The sequence below is a fragment of the Ambystoma mexicanum genome, chromosome 5p (genome assembly GCF_040938575.1).
Source record: "Ambystoma mexicanum isolate Mex_15411 chromosome 5p, UKY_AmexF1_1, whole genome shotgun sequence".
In the NCBI taxonomy this organism is placed as follows: Eukaryota; Metazoa; Chordata; class Amphibia; order Caudata; family Ambystomatidae; genus Ambystoma; species Ambystoma mexicanum.
In genome coordinates this window covers 172,061,062-172,076,962 of record NC_090930.1, presented here as the reverse complement: position 1 = coordinate 172,076,962, position 15,901 = coordinate 172,061,062, and the positions used below count along the sequence as shown (strand labels likewise).

The window sequence follows — 15,901 nt, the reverse complement described above, 5'->3', positions numbered from 1 at the left end:
CTCTTCATAAAAAGGGTCCTCCGATCCTCTTAATTTCCGCCCAATTGCTCTTATTAATGTAGCAGCCAAAGCTTTTGCGCTCCTGATACTTGAGGAGGTGGAAACTTGTATAACTAAAAATTCCATCCTCAACAAAGCCCAAATTGATTTTCGCAAATCTATGGGGACCCAACTGAATGCAACGATTTTGGCTCATTTCTCTGCTGCTTCATATTCCTCTTCTCACGGGCCCATTTATATTGCCTCTTTGGGCCTTTCTTCGGCCTTTGATAGTGTGATCAGAGGTAGACTCTGGCAAAAGATGTTTGACTACAAAATTCCCCCGTACCTGGTTGCACTTATCGCATTACTTCATCATAAAACAAACTTCAAAGTGCGAATCTCAAGAGAAGGGCTTTTGACAGAGGCTATTCCCACGTCTATCAGTGTTAAACAGAAGTGTAACCTTGCCGCTGTACTTTAATCTTTACCTAGAGGACATCGAGCAAATTTGGGACATTAATAAATCTTTTCCAGTTCGCATAGGTAATGTACATCTTTCATGGTTAGCATATGCTGACAATGTGCTTCTCTTAGATCGCACGCATGCAGGCCTTCAAAATAAATTGGAATGCTTTTCTCAGTACTGTAATGCAAATAATTTAACTGTGAACTCGCTGAAATCCAACATTATAATTCTATCATCACGCAAAAAACTGTGCAAATTTTGTTGGACTATTGATTCTAAAGAAATCCAGCTGGTTACCTGTTTAACATATTTAGGTTTCAATCTTGCAAATAACTCTACGTCTATGTTTTGGCAGAAAGCTCTTGCAGAGAAAGTAATTCCCTTAATTGGGCAAATGAAAATAATTTTTCACAAATTTTGCACATTTTCAATAAAAATTTGAATTTTATTTGAAGAAAGTGGAGGCTATTATTCTTTAAGGGTTGGATCCTTGTCTTACAGACTTGGATTCCTTTGTGAATATGCTTCAAGCGAAGATTTGGAAGTCAACTTTGGGTTTGCCTAACTATCTACCAAACTCAATACTGAGACGTGAGTTAGGGTTGAACTCCCTTGCATCTCGTTATGCTACGTCTGATCTAATGTCTACCTATTCTTCTTTCTCTGAATATGTTAGTTGTAGGCATAAGCATTATCCTCGTTTGCAATATTTAAATGTATGCCCCTGTGCCGAGTCTCGTACACTGTATATGAGATTTCGTCTTGACTTATTTCACACTAAATCCCGAACTAAGCTCTGGCTTGCACATACAAACCCTTCTTACAACATATCTTGTCGATTCTGTAATAATGAAGAGGTAGTGGAAACCCTAAACATCTCTTACTTTTCTGTCTCTACTTTGAATCACACAGACTAGACACAATGAAGGTTTTTTTATTATACAAACAGTGTTAGGACGGAATCTCGTATGGGCCAGATGTATGTGGGAAACAAGTAACTCCATAATTCTTGCAACAGTACTTTTTCTTCGAATCATTGATTCAGCTCTTACTTTATAAGGATATATGATATGATAATACACTCTGTGAAATATTGTTTTCAGTCTTTAAAGGATACCATATTCTGCTTCTGTGATATTTTAGGGCTGTAAATGCCTTTGTTCTTTGAGAAATGATGTGTTCTCTAAAGAACATTTTTAAATGTTATGTTTTAGTTTGTGCTGAATTGTTATTTTTTGTAAATATATACTTATAGGTAACTTGTTATGTTAAGTCTTGATGCCTTTTAGATGTCTTATTCTAAAATTTCTGTTTCTCTTTGTGATGTGATGATGTTATTGCTTTGTAAACTTTTGTAAAGGTGCGTAAGCACCAAAATAAAAATAAAAACAAAATTTCAAGAGAAATCATACATTTGGTCACGCAGTGTGGATGTTTTCATACTTGACCCTTTCTTGTCCATAATTTTAATATTTCTTTGTAAGTTTATCAAAGAAAAGTATTGCTGGGAAGTACACATTAGACTAGTGTTTACTGTTATTCCGATTAGTATTTCCACTTTCTTCATATCATCCACCATCTGTCTCCACACGGCTTCGTACCATCCCAGGAAAAACCATTTTAGTCCTTTCACCTTAGATGGCTTCTTTAATTTCAAATGCTCAGCTGCAGTGTTTTCTGCTCAGAAGGCAGACGATGCTGGCACACCAAACATTATGCAGAAAGGTGTACAAAATAGTAGGATCCGTTATCACCACATTGAGTAACTTATCATTCATTTTACAAAAAGTGAAGTATTTGCCTGCCTTTATTCATTTCTGGACTGGCACTCTTGAATAGTTTACATTTTGGAAGATGTCAAAGTAATACAATTATTTTTTCATATGATCGGTTCAACTAATATAAAGCATGTATTTTGTAATATTTTTAAAATGTTAACATTTAAGTGCCTTAAGGAAACACAAAATAAATCATTTTCACATATTTTCAAAAATGTCCAAACATGTAGGCACAACTTTTGGCGGTGAAGGTTCACGGGGCAAAACTGGTACTAAGCTTTTCCAAGATTTCCAGATGTTAAGCAGAATATGGACTCACCCCTGGTGTTTGCAGCTGGACTATATTAGCAAAGAAAATAAGGTACACTTCTGTTGAATCATTTCATGTCTAATATCTTTGTGCTTTTATATGGTTATAACTTGAACTGTGACAACCTGATTAATGAAGGTTATTGCAAATGTTTTTTATTCTAAACCCATTTGTTTTTTAGGGTTACTTTGATGAAGACAGCCTTGATGAGTTTATAGCTACCGATACAGAGGAATCATCAATGAGCATGAGCTCAGAGGAAGAAACCAAGTAAATAATGCTTTATTCTTAATATCCTGAGACTAATGATTCCTGAAATGTTTTATGTGCCTAACTGATCAGTGAGATGATTGCATCACATTCACCCAAATATCACTACAGGTGCCCACCATCCTAATTTAAATCCCTGTCATATAAATATGGAATAAACAACTTATTCACAACATTAAGGTTCATTATAACCCCCTATTACAAAGAAATCACTATAATCCACCTACACTTCAACAGATTTTCATTGTACACCTTGAAAGTGGTTTGATTAGAGTATGTGATTTTATTTTCACAATAAATTGCTGTTAGTGTTCTTCTAAATGTGTGTTTTCTAAATGGACCATAGGTGGTGATAGGCAGATTTTTGTACAGCCCTCTTGAGAGGGCAGTACAACCATCTAACTAAAAGGCAAGGCATGTACATCTAAACAACAAGGTAAACCAAACCGTTCTACAGTTGGTAACGGAGACAGCAGCACTGTCAGCCTGAGCTCAAGGAAGGGAAAGTAGGCTTGACACTGAAGTATTATTATGTCACGTGGTTAACCAAAAGAAAACCCACCAGTTTACTGACATATAATATACATAGCTATATTAGTTTAAGAAAGTATTTAGGAAAGTTATTTCTTTGTGTGAACTATTTTCCATTGACATCAATGGAACCCACAGCTATTTGATTTGACTTGAACCTGTACTGATGTTATTAAGTAAGTCTATTTGCTTTTATCCCCTTGCTCAATGTTAGGGACAGTTTTTCTAAAGTCCAACTAAGGGCTCATATAACCATATCCGAGGCAGTACACAACTCCACTTTTAGTAGAAGTCTGTACCACCTGAGAACATTTGGTAGCAAAGACAAAGCAGCCAGGCCCGTTTTAGGAGGGAGAGAGGGCTGTAAGTCAGTACAAAGAAATTGTAGCATACTTATGGTTAATAGAAACACTGATACACTAAGTATTGTAAAAATAATGGTTCATTTTAAAAACAGCAGGCCAAGCAACTTCCATCACTGCCACACCTTCTCGGTCATCCGACCCATGAAGCGCATGTCAGTTGAGGCTTTCGCCGCCACTTTCTCACACCCAGTTCCCCTTTGGCTGACTCTCACCCTGACACAGCCCTTTCCCTGCTCCATTCTGCTATATATGATACTCTTGATATTCTTGCCCCTGTCATGAGAATCCACCTGAAGCCCAAAGCGAAGTGCAACTCCTGGTACGACTCTGACCTCGTCACCCTTAAACGCATCTGTCATTCTTACGCAGGCCTACTCCTCCTTTAAATGCCTCGTCTGCTAGGCTCTCTCTCTCCCCTAGCCATTCCCTTACTGTGGCTACTATCTATCGGCCACCTGTTCAGAGCTCCTCCTTCCTCTCTGAGTGGGCCGATCTCTCCTCTTCACTCCTGGTCTCGACCACTCGACTCCTCCTCATAGGAGACTTCAACATCCAAGTTCACTGTCTCCAGAGCTCTGGTTCTCTCTAGGCTGGACAACTGCAACAGCCTCTTTATAAATCTGCCTGCCTCTACTCTCCGCCCTCTGCCTGCAACTCATCCAGAACAGGACTGCGAGACTTGTCCTTGGCCTCAAGCCCAGGGATCGTTTCTCTCCAGACCTGAAATCTCTTCACTGGTTCCCGGTGGCTGCGAGGATCAAGTTCAAAACCCTCTGCATTGTCCACAAGGCCTTGTGGGGCCTCAATACTTTCAACTCTCTCTTCCTAAATGTCTTCCCTCTCGATCTCTTCGCTCTTCCGCCTCCAACTCCCTTAGGGTCAGTCGCTTCTCCAAGCAACGAGTTAGTGGTAGATCTCTTTCTTCGGCTGGGGCCTCCCTCTGGAACAGCCTCCCTGCCTCCCTGAAACTTGAGGAGTACCATCTCCGGTTCAGGAAGAACCTAAAAACCATTCTTTGCTTCTGCCTTTTCTTCTCCTCCTTCCCTGCTGACCTCCTGGCTGAAACTGAATCTGCACTGGTTACCTGCCTGTCCTCCCTCTGTTCTCGGGCCCAGGTCCCTCCCCTACCAGTCACACACACCTGCACTGCCTGCCTGGAAACCCCCACACTTGAGGACTGTTTCTGTATCCCTACAGTCGAATTACCAGCACTTGCCACCTGCTGGCCGTTACCTTACCTATTGTTATCATTCTATGCCATGTACTGCACTTTCCTTTCCTCCTCCCCATCCCATACACTTGCACGATCTAAATGACACCTGGCCTAGTAGGATCATTGTCTGTCCTCCCTCTGTGCCCCCTCCCTTGCCTTGTTGCGCCTTGAAACACTTGTGCATAGGCGCGTTATAAGTGCCACATCATATCAAAAATCTTGGGGGGGAAGTACTATTCACATTTCATATAAACACAATTCTAAAAACCAACCCAATACTTATGGTTTACAAACCTAAGTATAACCTTATTTGGAGGAGCATTAAGCAAGTCAAGGTGAGTCAAACCTAATAGTTCTACATTCAGGATAGTAATATACTATTCTTGGGGAATAAGACCAGGTTCATTACTTTTAGATTACAATCAATAATTCAAGGGTAGCAGACCCTCTTGGGCAGGTAATATAGTGTTATTAAATTACACAATCGCGTAATAAACCAACCCTGTTACAAGTATAGACCTTGCAACAGGATCTTTCTAGGCCAGCAAGCCTTTCAGATCCATCGCCTGCAGGTTTTTCAAAATTCTGCAACGCGATTGGCCTTAGCGGCATTGATACTTACTCCCTCAGCTCCTTTGTTACAGCGCCTTCACTAGCTTGGCGTTAAAACTCGTATCGAGTTTAATATTTTATGTATTACACACAGAGAGATTTATAGTACGGGTGCTACCTAGCTCCAAGCCAAACAGAACGACATGTGCCCACTAGGTGCTTACGTTCTGGGTCCCAACTCTTGGTGAAAATCCCTCGCTTTCAGAAAGCTTGTATGGGGGGGCCTGTCGATCTCGGTCCTAGCCCCCATGCTTTGGAATGCCTTGCCTTTTTCTTAACAAGCCAGCACATAGTATTTGCAGTTCTGAAAAGCTTTAAAAACGCATCTTTTTTAAGTCTGACAGTCTTTTTTTAGCTCACCATTGTTTCTCCTAGCGCCTAGCTGCCCTTGGGCCTTAGTTTGCGCTTTATAAATCCAGTACATTACAGATATAACTTTTGTCTATCAAGAATGGATACAGTTATATACCAATTTTACTTTTTAGAGCACAGTCCAGAGGGAGTCACTTAACGTGTGTACTACTTAGATGCCTAAAACTACTCAAAAATAGGTATGAACACAGTGAAACTATGTTTTAAGTGCCCAGAAGCATTTCAGGAAAACACAAACTAACAGGTGAGTAATTTACTATGTTCTCTTCTAACAACACACAGAGTGACTTCAGTCAGGCGAGTAAGAGTACTTATTTCAATGAATTCAGCAACCTTGCCTTGAATAGCTACTGCTCTTCTTAAACTGTAAGTAAGTATACTTTTCAAAGGGGCTACAAGCAACTCAAGGACAATTAAGAAACTTGTGAACTAATTTAGAAGCGCCGTAAAGCAATTCAGGCAAAGCATAACCCAGTGTTACAAGTTTAGACGAGCAGCAGCTTTTCAAGGTAAGTAAAGACACAAGGATCAACAAGCAACTTGAAGGTTATCTGTTAGGGGAGTATTCCTGAAATCCTACTGGCAGTAAGACTTTAGTTAGCTATCCCAGTGGATTGTAGATCCCAAACTCTTAGTATCAGTCTGTACCAGCTCAGGACCTTGGTAGAGTGGCATAGTAGTCGGGCGTATTTTAAGAGGAAGATGTGACCTGTAGGTAAGTACACTGAATCTTAGCTGGACCGGCACAACAAAGAAGCACTTACACATATATTTATATAAAAAGTATATATTTTTTCGGATGCTTGTTAATATGCTTAGAATCACATGCTGTGCATATGGTCCGACATCCAGTGGTAACCGCAGAGTTTTGCATCTTGTCTTTGGAGGATCGAAAGGGGACGTCGGTGTAGGCGTGTCTGTAACACTATCCCTAACATGACGTGTAGTGTACCCAAAATCCCTCAAACACCGAGCTCCCTTGGATTGTTTTTTTCCGGCCAGATTACTGGACACCCGAAAGTGGAGCTCTTACATAGAGATAGCGTTATTGTCATTATTATCGACTTTGTCATTATTCCCATTGTCACTTCGACTGTTGAATGCTGTGAAACAACGCCGAAGACTGCTGTGGACTTTCAACACCTGTTGATCCCGGTGGCGCTGTTGTCCATGTGGCCAGGCCTTCCGGTCGGCCTACACAATAGGGAGAGTGGGGTCGGGGTTCATATCCTTGACAAGTATGTCTCTCCTCTTTCACCCTCTGCTCCCTGGGTTTCGTCATCGCTCCAATTGTCTTTCGCTATGGAAAAGACGCCATTTATGTTTTGTCCCTCGTTGCAGGGCCAAATATCCTTGGAAGGACGAGCACGCTCGATGCAACAATTGTCTGCCCCTCGACCACAAAGAAGCGATGTTGCGCCGCCTGCAGATTCCTGTTCCCTAAAACGCTTAAGGAGCGCTGCATAAAGCGGTGGGCGGCCTACGGCATGTCGCAGGCCGAATGTTCTTCCCACGCTGTTGCAACCACCGAAAGTGACGGGGGAACTAGCGATGATCAGGCCTCCATGTCGGAAGCCACTGACCTGACTGCGGATCACTCTCGGTCCACGACACCCGTCCCACCAGACCTGACGGAAGTCACGCTACGGGGAAAACACCTGGCGACAGGGGCGCACACAATCATAACACCAAACACACAACCCAAAGTTCTGCTTCGGTATTTGGCAACGTTTGAATCCAATACCCTCTGGGAACACTACAAGCAACTATGACTACAGGTATAGGCAACCCAACCTTTGGTATAAGATTGTACCACACAGTTTTGGTAGCGTGTTGAGCAGCCAGGCTTGTCTCAAGAGGGGAAATGTGAGCAGTAGTGGAGTTGAACAAAGATAATAAAAAATAATTACTCACCTTCAATTTGACTTCTGTTTTCTGTGGTTGTTTGAAATGGCCATGCTTTCATCTATTTCCTACTCTTTCCACACCTGATTGCACCGATCTTGGGAAAAACAGCTAAACACTTGAAGACATTGTGTCTCTTACTACCTCTTTTCCTGTTACTCACCTGGATCCTCTTACTTTTAGTGCTGATCAATTGTGTGTCCACACCCTTTTAGCGTGAACTAATACTTACCTTTTTCTTTTTCTCCCGAATTAAGGCCATGCAGCCATTTCTCGTGCTTCCACGCAATGTTTACAAATTTTATCTGTAACATTAATCAATATTGTTACAGGCACTCAAAAAATTGTTTTACTTACCTCACTATATTTCTTAAAATGGCTTTGTGTACAATTTCCCTTGTTTGGTTGACCCAATTTTTTGTCAGCCATACTCCTTTTCTTGGTCTTCATGGTCACTGATGCTTTTTAATGCCCTATGCTCCTTTTTACTGTTGGCCAGGAAAAAGTGTTATTTTTGTTCAAATGTTTTGATTTTTTTCCGTCATTTTTATGCTTTTGGGTTTATTCCCTATCCTTTTATTCATTTGTCCAGTTGTTCCCTTCCTCAATTTTTCTTTTATTCATTTTTTATTTTTTTATTTAAGATGATCATTTTCATCTTTTTCCAATTCATTTTTCTGATTCTGGGTATCAAAGTCTCCCTAACGTTTTTAATCCTATTTCTAATCATCTTTTATTTATGTTGAGCACTTATTTCATTTTTTTTCATATATACTAAAACACACTTCCTTTCTTTTTCTGTGTGATGCTGTAAGGAAAGTACCACTTTATACTCCATTAAGCCCTGCATGACTGTACTGTAATCTGACTGTTTAACCTAATTCTTTTTGTCTGAACCATCACTGTCCTTCATAATTCTTATTTCATTTTGTTTGCTTCTTAATCATTTGCCATGTTTCCCTAAGTTATGGCTGCCTCTAATTACCTGAAGGTCATCTGTCTCTCCCTCTTGTTCATAAATATTCATGGCCTGCACCTGAGTTTATTAAATATGTTTAATGATTTTTCCACCAGGTCACACAGCTGGCTATAGTACCATGCTTTGCCACAATAATAAAATCCTTTAGTTTTTACCCAAACAATCTCATTGGCCTTCTGCCGTTTTCATGCCTTCAAAATTATGCTCGTGTCTTAATGGTGCATGTCCCAAATAAACAAAACATGCTTCCTTGGTAACCTAAACAATATCATTATGCTTTCATGCTTTGTCATTCAATCCTTTCTTCAACCATCTGAATCCTCTAATAATAGACTCTCAACTGTTAGTCCTGAATCAAAAGGTTCTTCACTATTTTTCAAAGAATTTCCTCCACGCCAGCCGCCAAGGCCTCAAATAATTATAAAATACTAACCCTGGTGTAACACCGTTCAGGCTGTCCCATCACACAAAGTGGAGCTCTCCAAACCCCCTTTCAGTACATTATGCTATCCTCAAAACTACCCAAAAAAACGGTCACAGAGGACCTTCAACTTCAGAGGGCTTTCTCAGTCAAAAATAATAGAGAACATAAATAACATTAGACCATTCAGCTGCAAAGGCGATGCCTGCCCCTGCCCACGTTAGTTTAAAAAACCTGTGTAGAATCACTTGCTCCGCATCTCATGACGTTACACCAATGCCTCCTCCAATCCCAATACTATTTCTGCAGCTGTAAAATAACCCTTGGAGTGTTCCTCGACTCACCCTTGTCCATGTCGTGCCAGGTTAAATGATGCAATCAGTTCATTTGCACTTATCATTGAGTGCCATTGCCTCCGCTTCGCTACCACGTTCACTAATGCAATCAGCTGTTTCCTTTCCCCACAATACTTACAGAAAACTGCTTATTCATTGCCTGTGTCATTATCAGGGTTAAATTGGACTAGTATACTGCCATCCTTGCAGGCATCCTAGCAAAAAATCTTCACAGGTTCTAAATAGTGCAGGGTGAGGCTGTGTGCAGCTCTCAGCATTCCCAGAAGAGTATACATTACTCACGCCAGGCAAACTGCTCACTAGCTACCCGTGTAGCAATGGTTAATTTCATGTCTCACACAGCACCAGCATCTCTAACTGATACTGTCAATAGTCAGTTCAGCCTGACTCAAAAAGAAGTCACCATGTCACTCAACGGCAAGTCCCACTAATCAAAAGAGCTAATGCTGGAGGTCTAGGCTTCCCCCCACATTGTTCCCAAACCATGGGATGCTTTCCCTAGCAAACTTAGAGCAGAACCATCCCTCCTCATTTTTTCGCAAAAACCCTCAAAACTACCCTGTTTGACTAACCCTGTTAGTTCCGCCAGAGTGTCTGTGCGTATTATCCCTGCTGCTTAATCAACGACTATGCCATGTGTTTACTCAATTTCTACTGTATCCAATGTAAGCTAAACCTGCAACATATCAATTTTAACTAGAATGTGTATTTGTTTGTCCTATAACTACAGGCGACGCTGTGGCATGCAACCACTTATGTATGCCATTTATCTTGTAATCTGCAAACCTCTTCTTTGTAACAGCACCACGATGCCTAAGGGCTGCTGTGTGCTCTACATTCTACTAAATAAATAAAGGGCTGTTTCATGCATTGAAGCCTTTCCTCTCTAATAGGAATTGCTTATTCCTTGCCAAACTACAGTAGGCACCACTACTGGATCACTACAATGCCCCTTCTCTGGGCACCCATGGACAACTCCTCAATAAAATCTATATATCACACAGAATAATCCCTCTAGGCAATAATGAATATTCCCATACGGAATCCTTTCATAAGCCAGGAAAGAAGCGCACTGACTATCAGTAAACAAATAATTATTTTTTTATTTTTTTTAATGTTTAACTCATGGCCATCGCACAAGGATGCCTTTTTGTCCACATCCCTTCATACTTATCAGAATGAATCACTCTTATTAGTCCATCAGACCCTCCTGGTCAGTCCAATAAATGTGCCTGCCTTTAAAAAATCCACAACTGGGGGCCCCAGCTTTAGCCATCTGGCTCCTAAAAAAACTGGAATGCCCTCCCACCAGCACTAGGAAATGAAAAAATCTTGCATTGCTTTCCTCAAAATGCTGAAAACATTCATGTTCAATCAAGCCTCTTTGTGATCTCGTCATGATGAATAGCTAAACTGGCTACGACAATGCCATCCATGTGCTAATTCTTCTCTTGTTCAATGTATTCCTGTACCTGTGCAATTGCACCCTTTGTACTCTTGCTAAAATGCCCCTCGGCTGATGTGCGCCTTTATGTTTAGATAACTACCACTGCAAAGTGCCTATTGAAATTACACCACAGCTAACAGATTCTCCTCAAAGACTGCTAAACCAATGCCACATCTGTAATCTTAAAAGTCTTCTTTGCTCCATGGATACACAGCCCCAATGTCTATCATTAGACCAAAAATCTTTTTTTCTTGCAATATTTCTCCTTGCAGTCTAAAACCCTTGTGGCTCTTAACTCTTCTAAACACATCCGGTAATCCTCTGAGGCTATTCTTCTGTGAAACGCATTCATTTTTCCTCATTTTTAGGATGACACCTTGTATTCCTAGGTGTCTTTGTTTATCCTGTGTTTACTTATTGCTGAGCCTACATGTAAGCTCACTTACACGTCCTTTGCAACAAATTCATTTTGCATGTAATGCACTTTATTTTCACAATAAATGCAGCACGAGTCATAATGAAATATAAATTCAGAATGCAATGACCCAAACAAATCCGAGCCCTGCGCCCACCAGAAGTGGGCCACGCAAACACGGGTCACATCAACTCTCTTCTCACTTTACCAGTTGTGCACGACAATGCTCGACAAACAAATGCCTCGTATCTATAATCTGCATTTGGCACATGCTTTTGCTCGCGATTCGCATTCAGCACTCCTTCAACATGGGCCAATTTCCTGAATTTGGCAATGTTATCTTCAAGGCCGACACTGTGCATTCCTGCCCAAAGCCCTTTGGTTTGAGGTCTTGCCTTGCTTTTAAGCAAAACGAAAACACAATTGCTATTCGTGTGCCAGTTTGCCCACTTCATTCTGCACATAGCAGCACTGTTTAAATCTCACATGTTTCTTAACTGTGAGCTTTTGAGCGTTTTTTTTCTGATTTTATATTCAACAATGTTTTTTTCACCTTATAAACAAAATGCCAACTGAGTTTTTTAACATTTCATTTCTTTTTTACAAAACCCCAGTCTAAAAATAAAATTCATTTGCTAAAGATACGCTTAGTTTCAAACACACAAACAGACTGGAATTCCGCAATACTGCAATTCTTATCTAAACCTTCCTTCACATCTCCAAGGTTCTTTGTCCATTAATAACTGTAAATTCAACGTGATTCTCTGTTCGCACAAAGTTTCTAAAGGTCCGACCTCTCATTCTGTCATTCAACTCTTCACATTTTCAGTGCTCGCATACAACAGCCCTCTTTAAATCACTGTAACTTAGTCATTTAAATGTGAAATTCTATTGTTCTTGACGCGATTCATTAATCATCTTGTCAGGTACTAGGAAATCAAAAATGTAACTCCATAGTTGCTGGTTTGAATTTTTTGTAGTGGCTACAAGTGCAACAGCTTTTTTCACTTGTCTCAGAATGGTTTGACTTTTTTGAGGTGATATCACCGCGAATGTGTGCCTCTTAAGTCATAGCATCTGATCATCTATATTTTTGTTATGTTTTGGCATTTTCAAAAACTTGGCTGAAAGTTTTTAAATTGGCTTGAAAATATAATTTTATATTTTTCTAATAATCTACAGTGCACACAGACAATATGACACAAAACTAAATCAAAACAAACAACATAACATATAAAATCAGACAAAGCATGACATGAGACAAAATCAGACAGACTCCGGCCGGCTACATGAATATCTGCCCCTAAAACCTACCCCGACATGGAGTTTAATCTCATCCCTTTCACTGCGTCTTTAACCGCTGTGGTGACCTATTTGTTCCTCTTCATTCAGGACTCTGGATGCAAGTTTCTTATAGCCGCTATATTAAAGCCTAGGAATTAGGCAAATCCTCTCTCGTCTCAGGTATCCTCCTGGTATCTCTATCTATTGCTCGGGTACCTCAAGTCAATATTTTTTTCCACATATATATTTCTGAGGCTTGTGGAATCTGTTTAGATCACATGCTGTGCATAGGCCGACATCTAGTGGAGGCTGCAGAGTATTAGTTTGTTTTTCAAAACTCGAAAATGGGTGTCGACACAGGGCGTGCCAGTAATACTATCCCTAGTGTGACGTCCACTGTACCCATGATCCCTCACGCATGTAGGACCCTCAGATTGTTTTTTCCCCCCATACTTGTCGGAAGCATTGTTGCAGAGTCCCTGGCTTTCAGCCATTTTGCTAAAAAATCATTATTTAATTCCCCATTCTTTCACTCCTACATCGAGATCTGAAGATCGACGCCGGTCCCAAGATCATACAACCGTCGAGACTGCACGACAGACTTTGGGCCTCAGAAGGCCTCTGGCCGCGCCCTTTAAGTAGGGAGAGTGGGGGTGGAAACATACTCACACTCGTTTTTATTTCCTACATACACTAGCCCGCTGCCATAAGGTGACATATGGAGAGTACTCCATTTAAATTTTGCCCCAAGTGCAACCGCAAGTACACTTGGGTTGACAAACACGCCACCTGTAATATCTGTTTGCCTAGGGACCACCCCGAGGCTAACTGCAGAGCGTGTAGCCTGTTAAGGTAAAAACACTAAAAGACCGCTCCACTAAACGTTGGGCCCACCACGCCAGGCAGCCCAAGGCCATGGATGCGATGGGTGCCTTCAGTGATGGCAGCGACGCCGCACTTTCGGACGGCGAGGGCACAGGGACGTCAAAAGACAACCAAGCACTAGTCCCTGACCTCGGAGGATTGTCCGGCGGGACAGTTATGGGGACCACACACGGCGACACCAGCGCTACCCAAACTACTACACCTAAGCACACTAAAGCCAGCCGATACTTGACACGCGTGTCAAGCTCTCAGAAAAAAGAGGCACATAGAGAGCGGTCCACGGAATCGGTGTTCTCTGGGCGTTCCAGGTCAAGATCGCCGCACGACACACGGCAAACGTCCACAGTTGCCAAAAGTGCCTCGCTCCCCAAAGTCACAGAGGTGTATTCGTCAGATGACGAATCCGACCTCCACCCCCAAGTTGCACGCTTAGAGTTGGCTCCGGCAGCCCATTCTGCACCTGCCTCCGCAGGTCGATGTGCACACTCAAAAGATTCAGAGAGTACCATACATACCCCTGAAATTTGACGCCAGGTGTCGAAAGGTTCAGATAAGGTTAAAACATCAGGAAAACACTCTTCTACTCAAGGGGAAGGGGATAAACAGCAGAAGAAGTCATCGCACCCTACTTCTGAACCTCGGGTACACAAGGACAAACACAAGTCTTCAGAGAAGGATAAATCCAAGACCCCTGTCCCTAAACCCAAACTTATCCCTCCCGCACCTCACGATATGGGAATAGAAGAGGAACCTCAACAGGAGGTTGTCATTCCCAGCTGCAGAGAATGGAGCAGTGAGGACATAGGGTAATGAGGAGAATGTCTTCCCTTGCTGACTTCTACTAAAATAAACCCAGAACATTTCCTCAGTTATCAAAGTGCCCCTGACAATGCTACTCCTTCAGGATCCAGGGACCTCAGCCTCCTAATAAGAGACCTCAGTTTCAGACTCCAACTCAGGGCCTGATTTCAGACCTTTACTACATCCAACCTTACCAACAGTATGGTGAGGACCCAGATAAAGAAATAATGGATGACCAAGGAGAGGTCAATTTTTATGGAGACGACGAGGGCCAACATGGGGAGGAGGAAGACGAGGCAGAGGTGTACAATATAGAGACTCCTTTTCGCAAAGAACCACAGGTTACTGACTCCAGTTGACAACCAGCCCCTTCTAAATCAGGTCTTAGCTAAATCTGCAGAGCACTTCCACATAAACACTCAAGGGGTGCAAGAAGAGGGGGACTTTGCAGATGACATCATGGGAGACAAGAAACCCATTGCCCAAGAAACCCATTTCCCAAGCCATTCCAATTCTGAAATCCATTCAACGCAGAATTGATCCTTCCCTCCTCACCCCTAATCTCACCAGGGCTGTAAACCCCAGAATTGAAAAGATGTTCAGGGCCGCCCAGTCAGACCCACTTTACATAAAGGGTCAACTTAAGCCCGACTCGCTGGTAGTCACCAACACCAGGAAAAGGGCGGGGACACCTTTATAAGCATCTGAGGCTCCCCCAGACAAGGAGAGCAAGAGAATTTATGGGTTAGAAAGGAAAGTGGCCTCCACTTCCGCTTACCAAGCAAGAATCACCAATACCATCACTCTGCTGGCAAGCTATAATTGGCACCAGTGGGAGCAAGTAACTGCTCTCATTGACTCTGCACCGGAACCTCTAAAGGGCCAGTTAGCCCAGATCGCGTCGGAGGGTAGAGCCATGTCTGGATGCATTCTAAAGACGACCTTTGATGCCGCAGATAATGCAGGCCGGCTCATAGCAGAGAGCACCGTCATTAAGAGGCACGCTTGGCTTAGACAGTCCTGGTTTAAACCCGAGACCCAGGCAACCCTTATCGACATGCCGGTGGAACCGAATGTCTTGTTTGGCAAAGCGGTAGAGGACGCACTCAAAACTGCCAAAGACGAGTATGATACCCTTAAGTCCCTGGGACAATTGACAAATAAGCCCACAAACCAAAGAGGGAATAGTAATTTTCGTCGATCACGGGGCCAGAATTCCCAGAGGGGCTCCAATTACACACAGGGACACGGTACATCGTGGGGTGGCAATCAACAGACTACCCAAAGTTACGGCAGAGGTAATAAGAGGAGTCGTGGTAGAGGTAGAGGCAGCCCAGCCAGAGGCAGTACGCCTCCCGGAAAACAGTGGCGTTCCGCTCAGGGACCCTTCGCATGCATCCCCAGTAGGGGGGCGCATTTCCAACTTCACCCAGGCATGGGAAGGGATCACATCGGATAGATGGGTGCTGTCCACAGTGTCCGCAAGATACTGCATCGAACTCCTGAAAC

General features: G+C 42.3%; 1 protein-coding gene across 1 annotated transcript in view; it reads left to right on the top strand.

The window, feature by feature from the left end:
* ATRX (ATRX chromatin remodeler) overlaps positions 1-15,901 on the top strand; it is a 2,430,811-nt gene that overhangs the window by 1,850,867 nt on the left and 564,043 nt on the right. The window contains exons 23-24 of the mRNA XM_069612585.1: positions 2,457-2,587; positions 2,718-2,806. Of these exons, the coding sequence (XP_069468686.1) occupies positions 2,457-2,587; positions 2,718-2,806 (220 nt within the window). The remainder of the gene's footprint in view (positions 1-2,456; positions 2,588-2,717; positions 2,807-15,901) is intronic.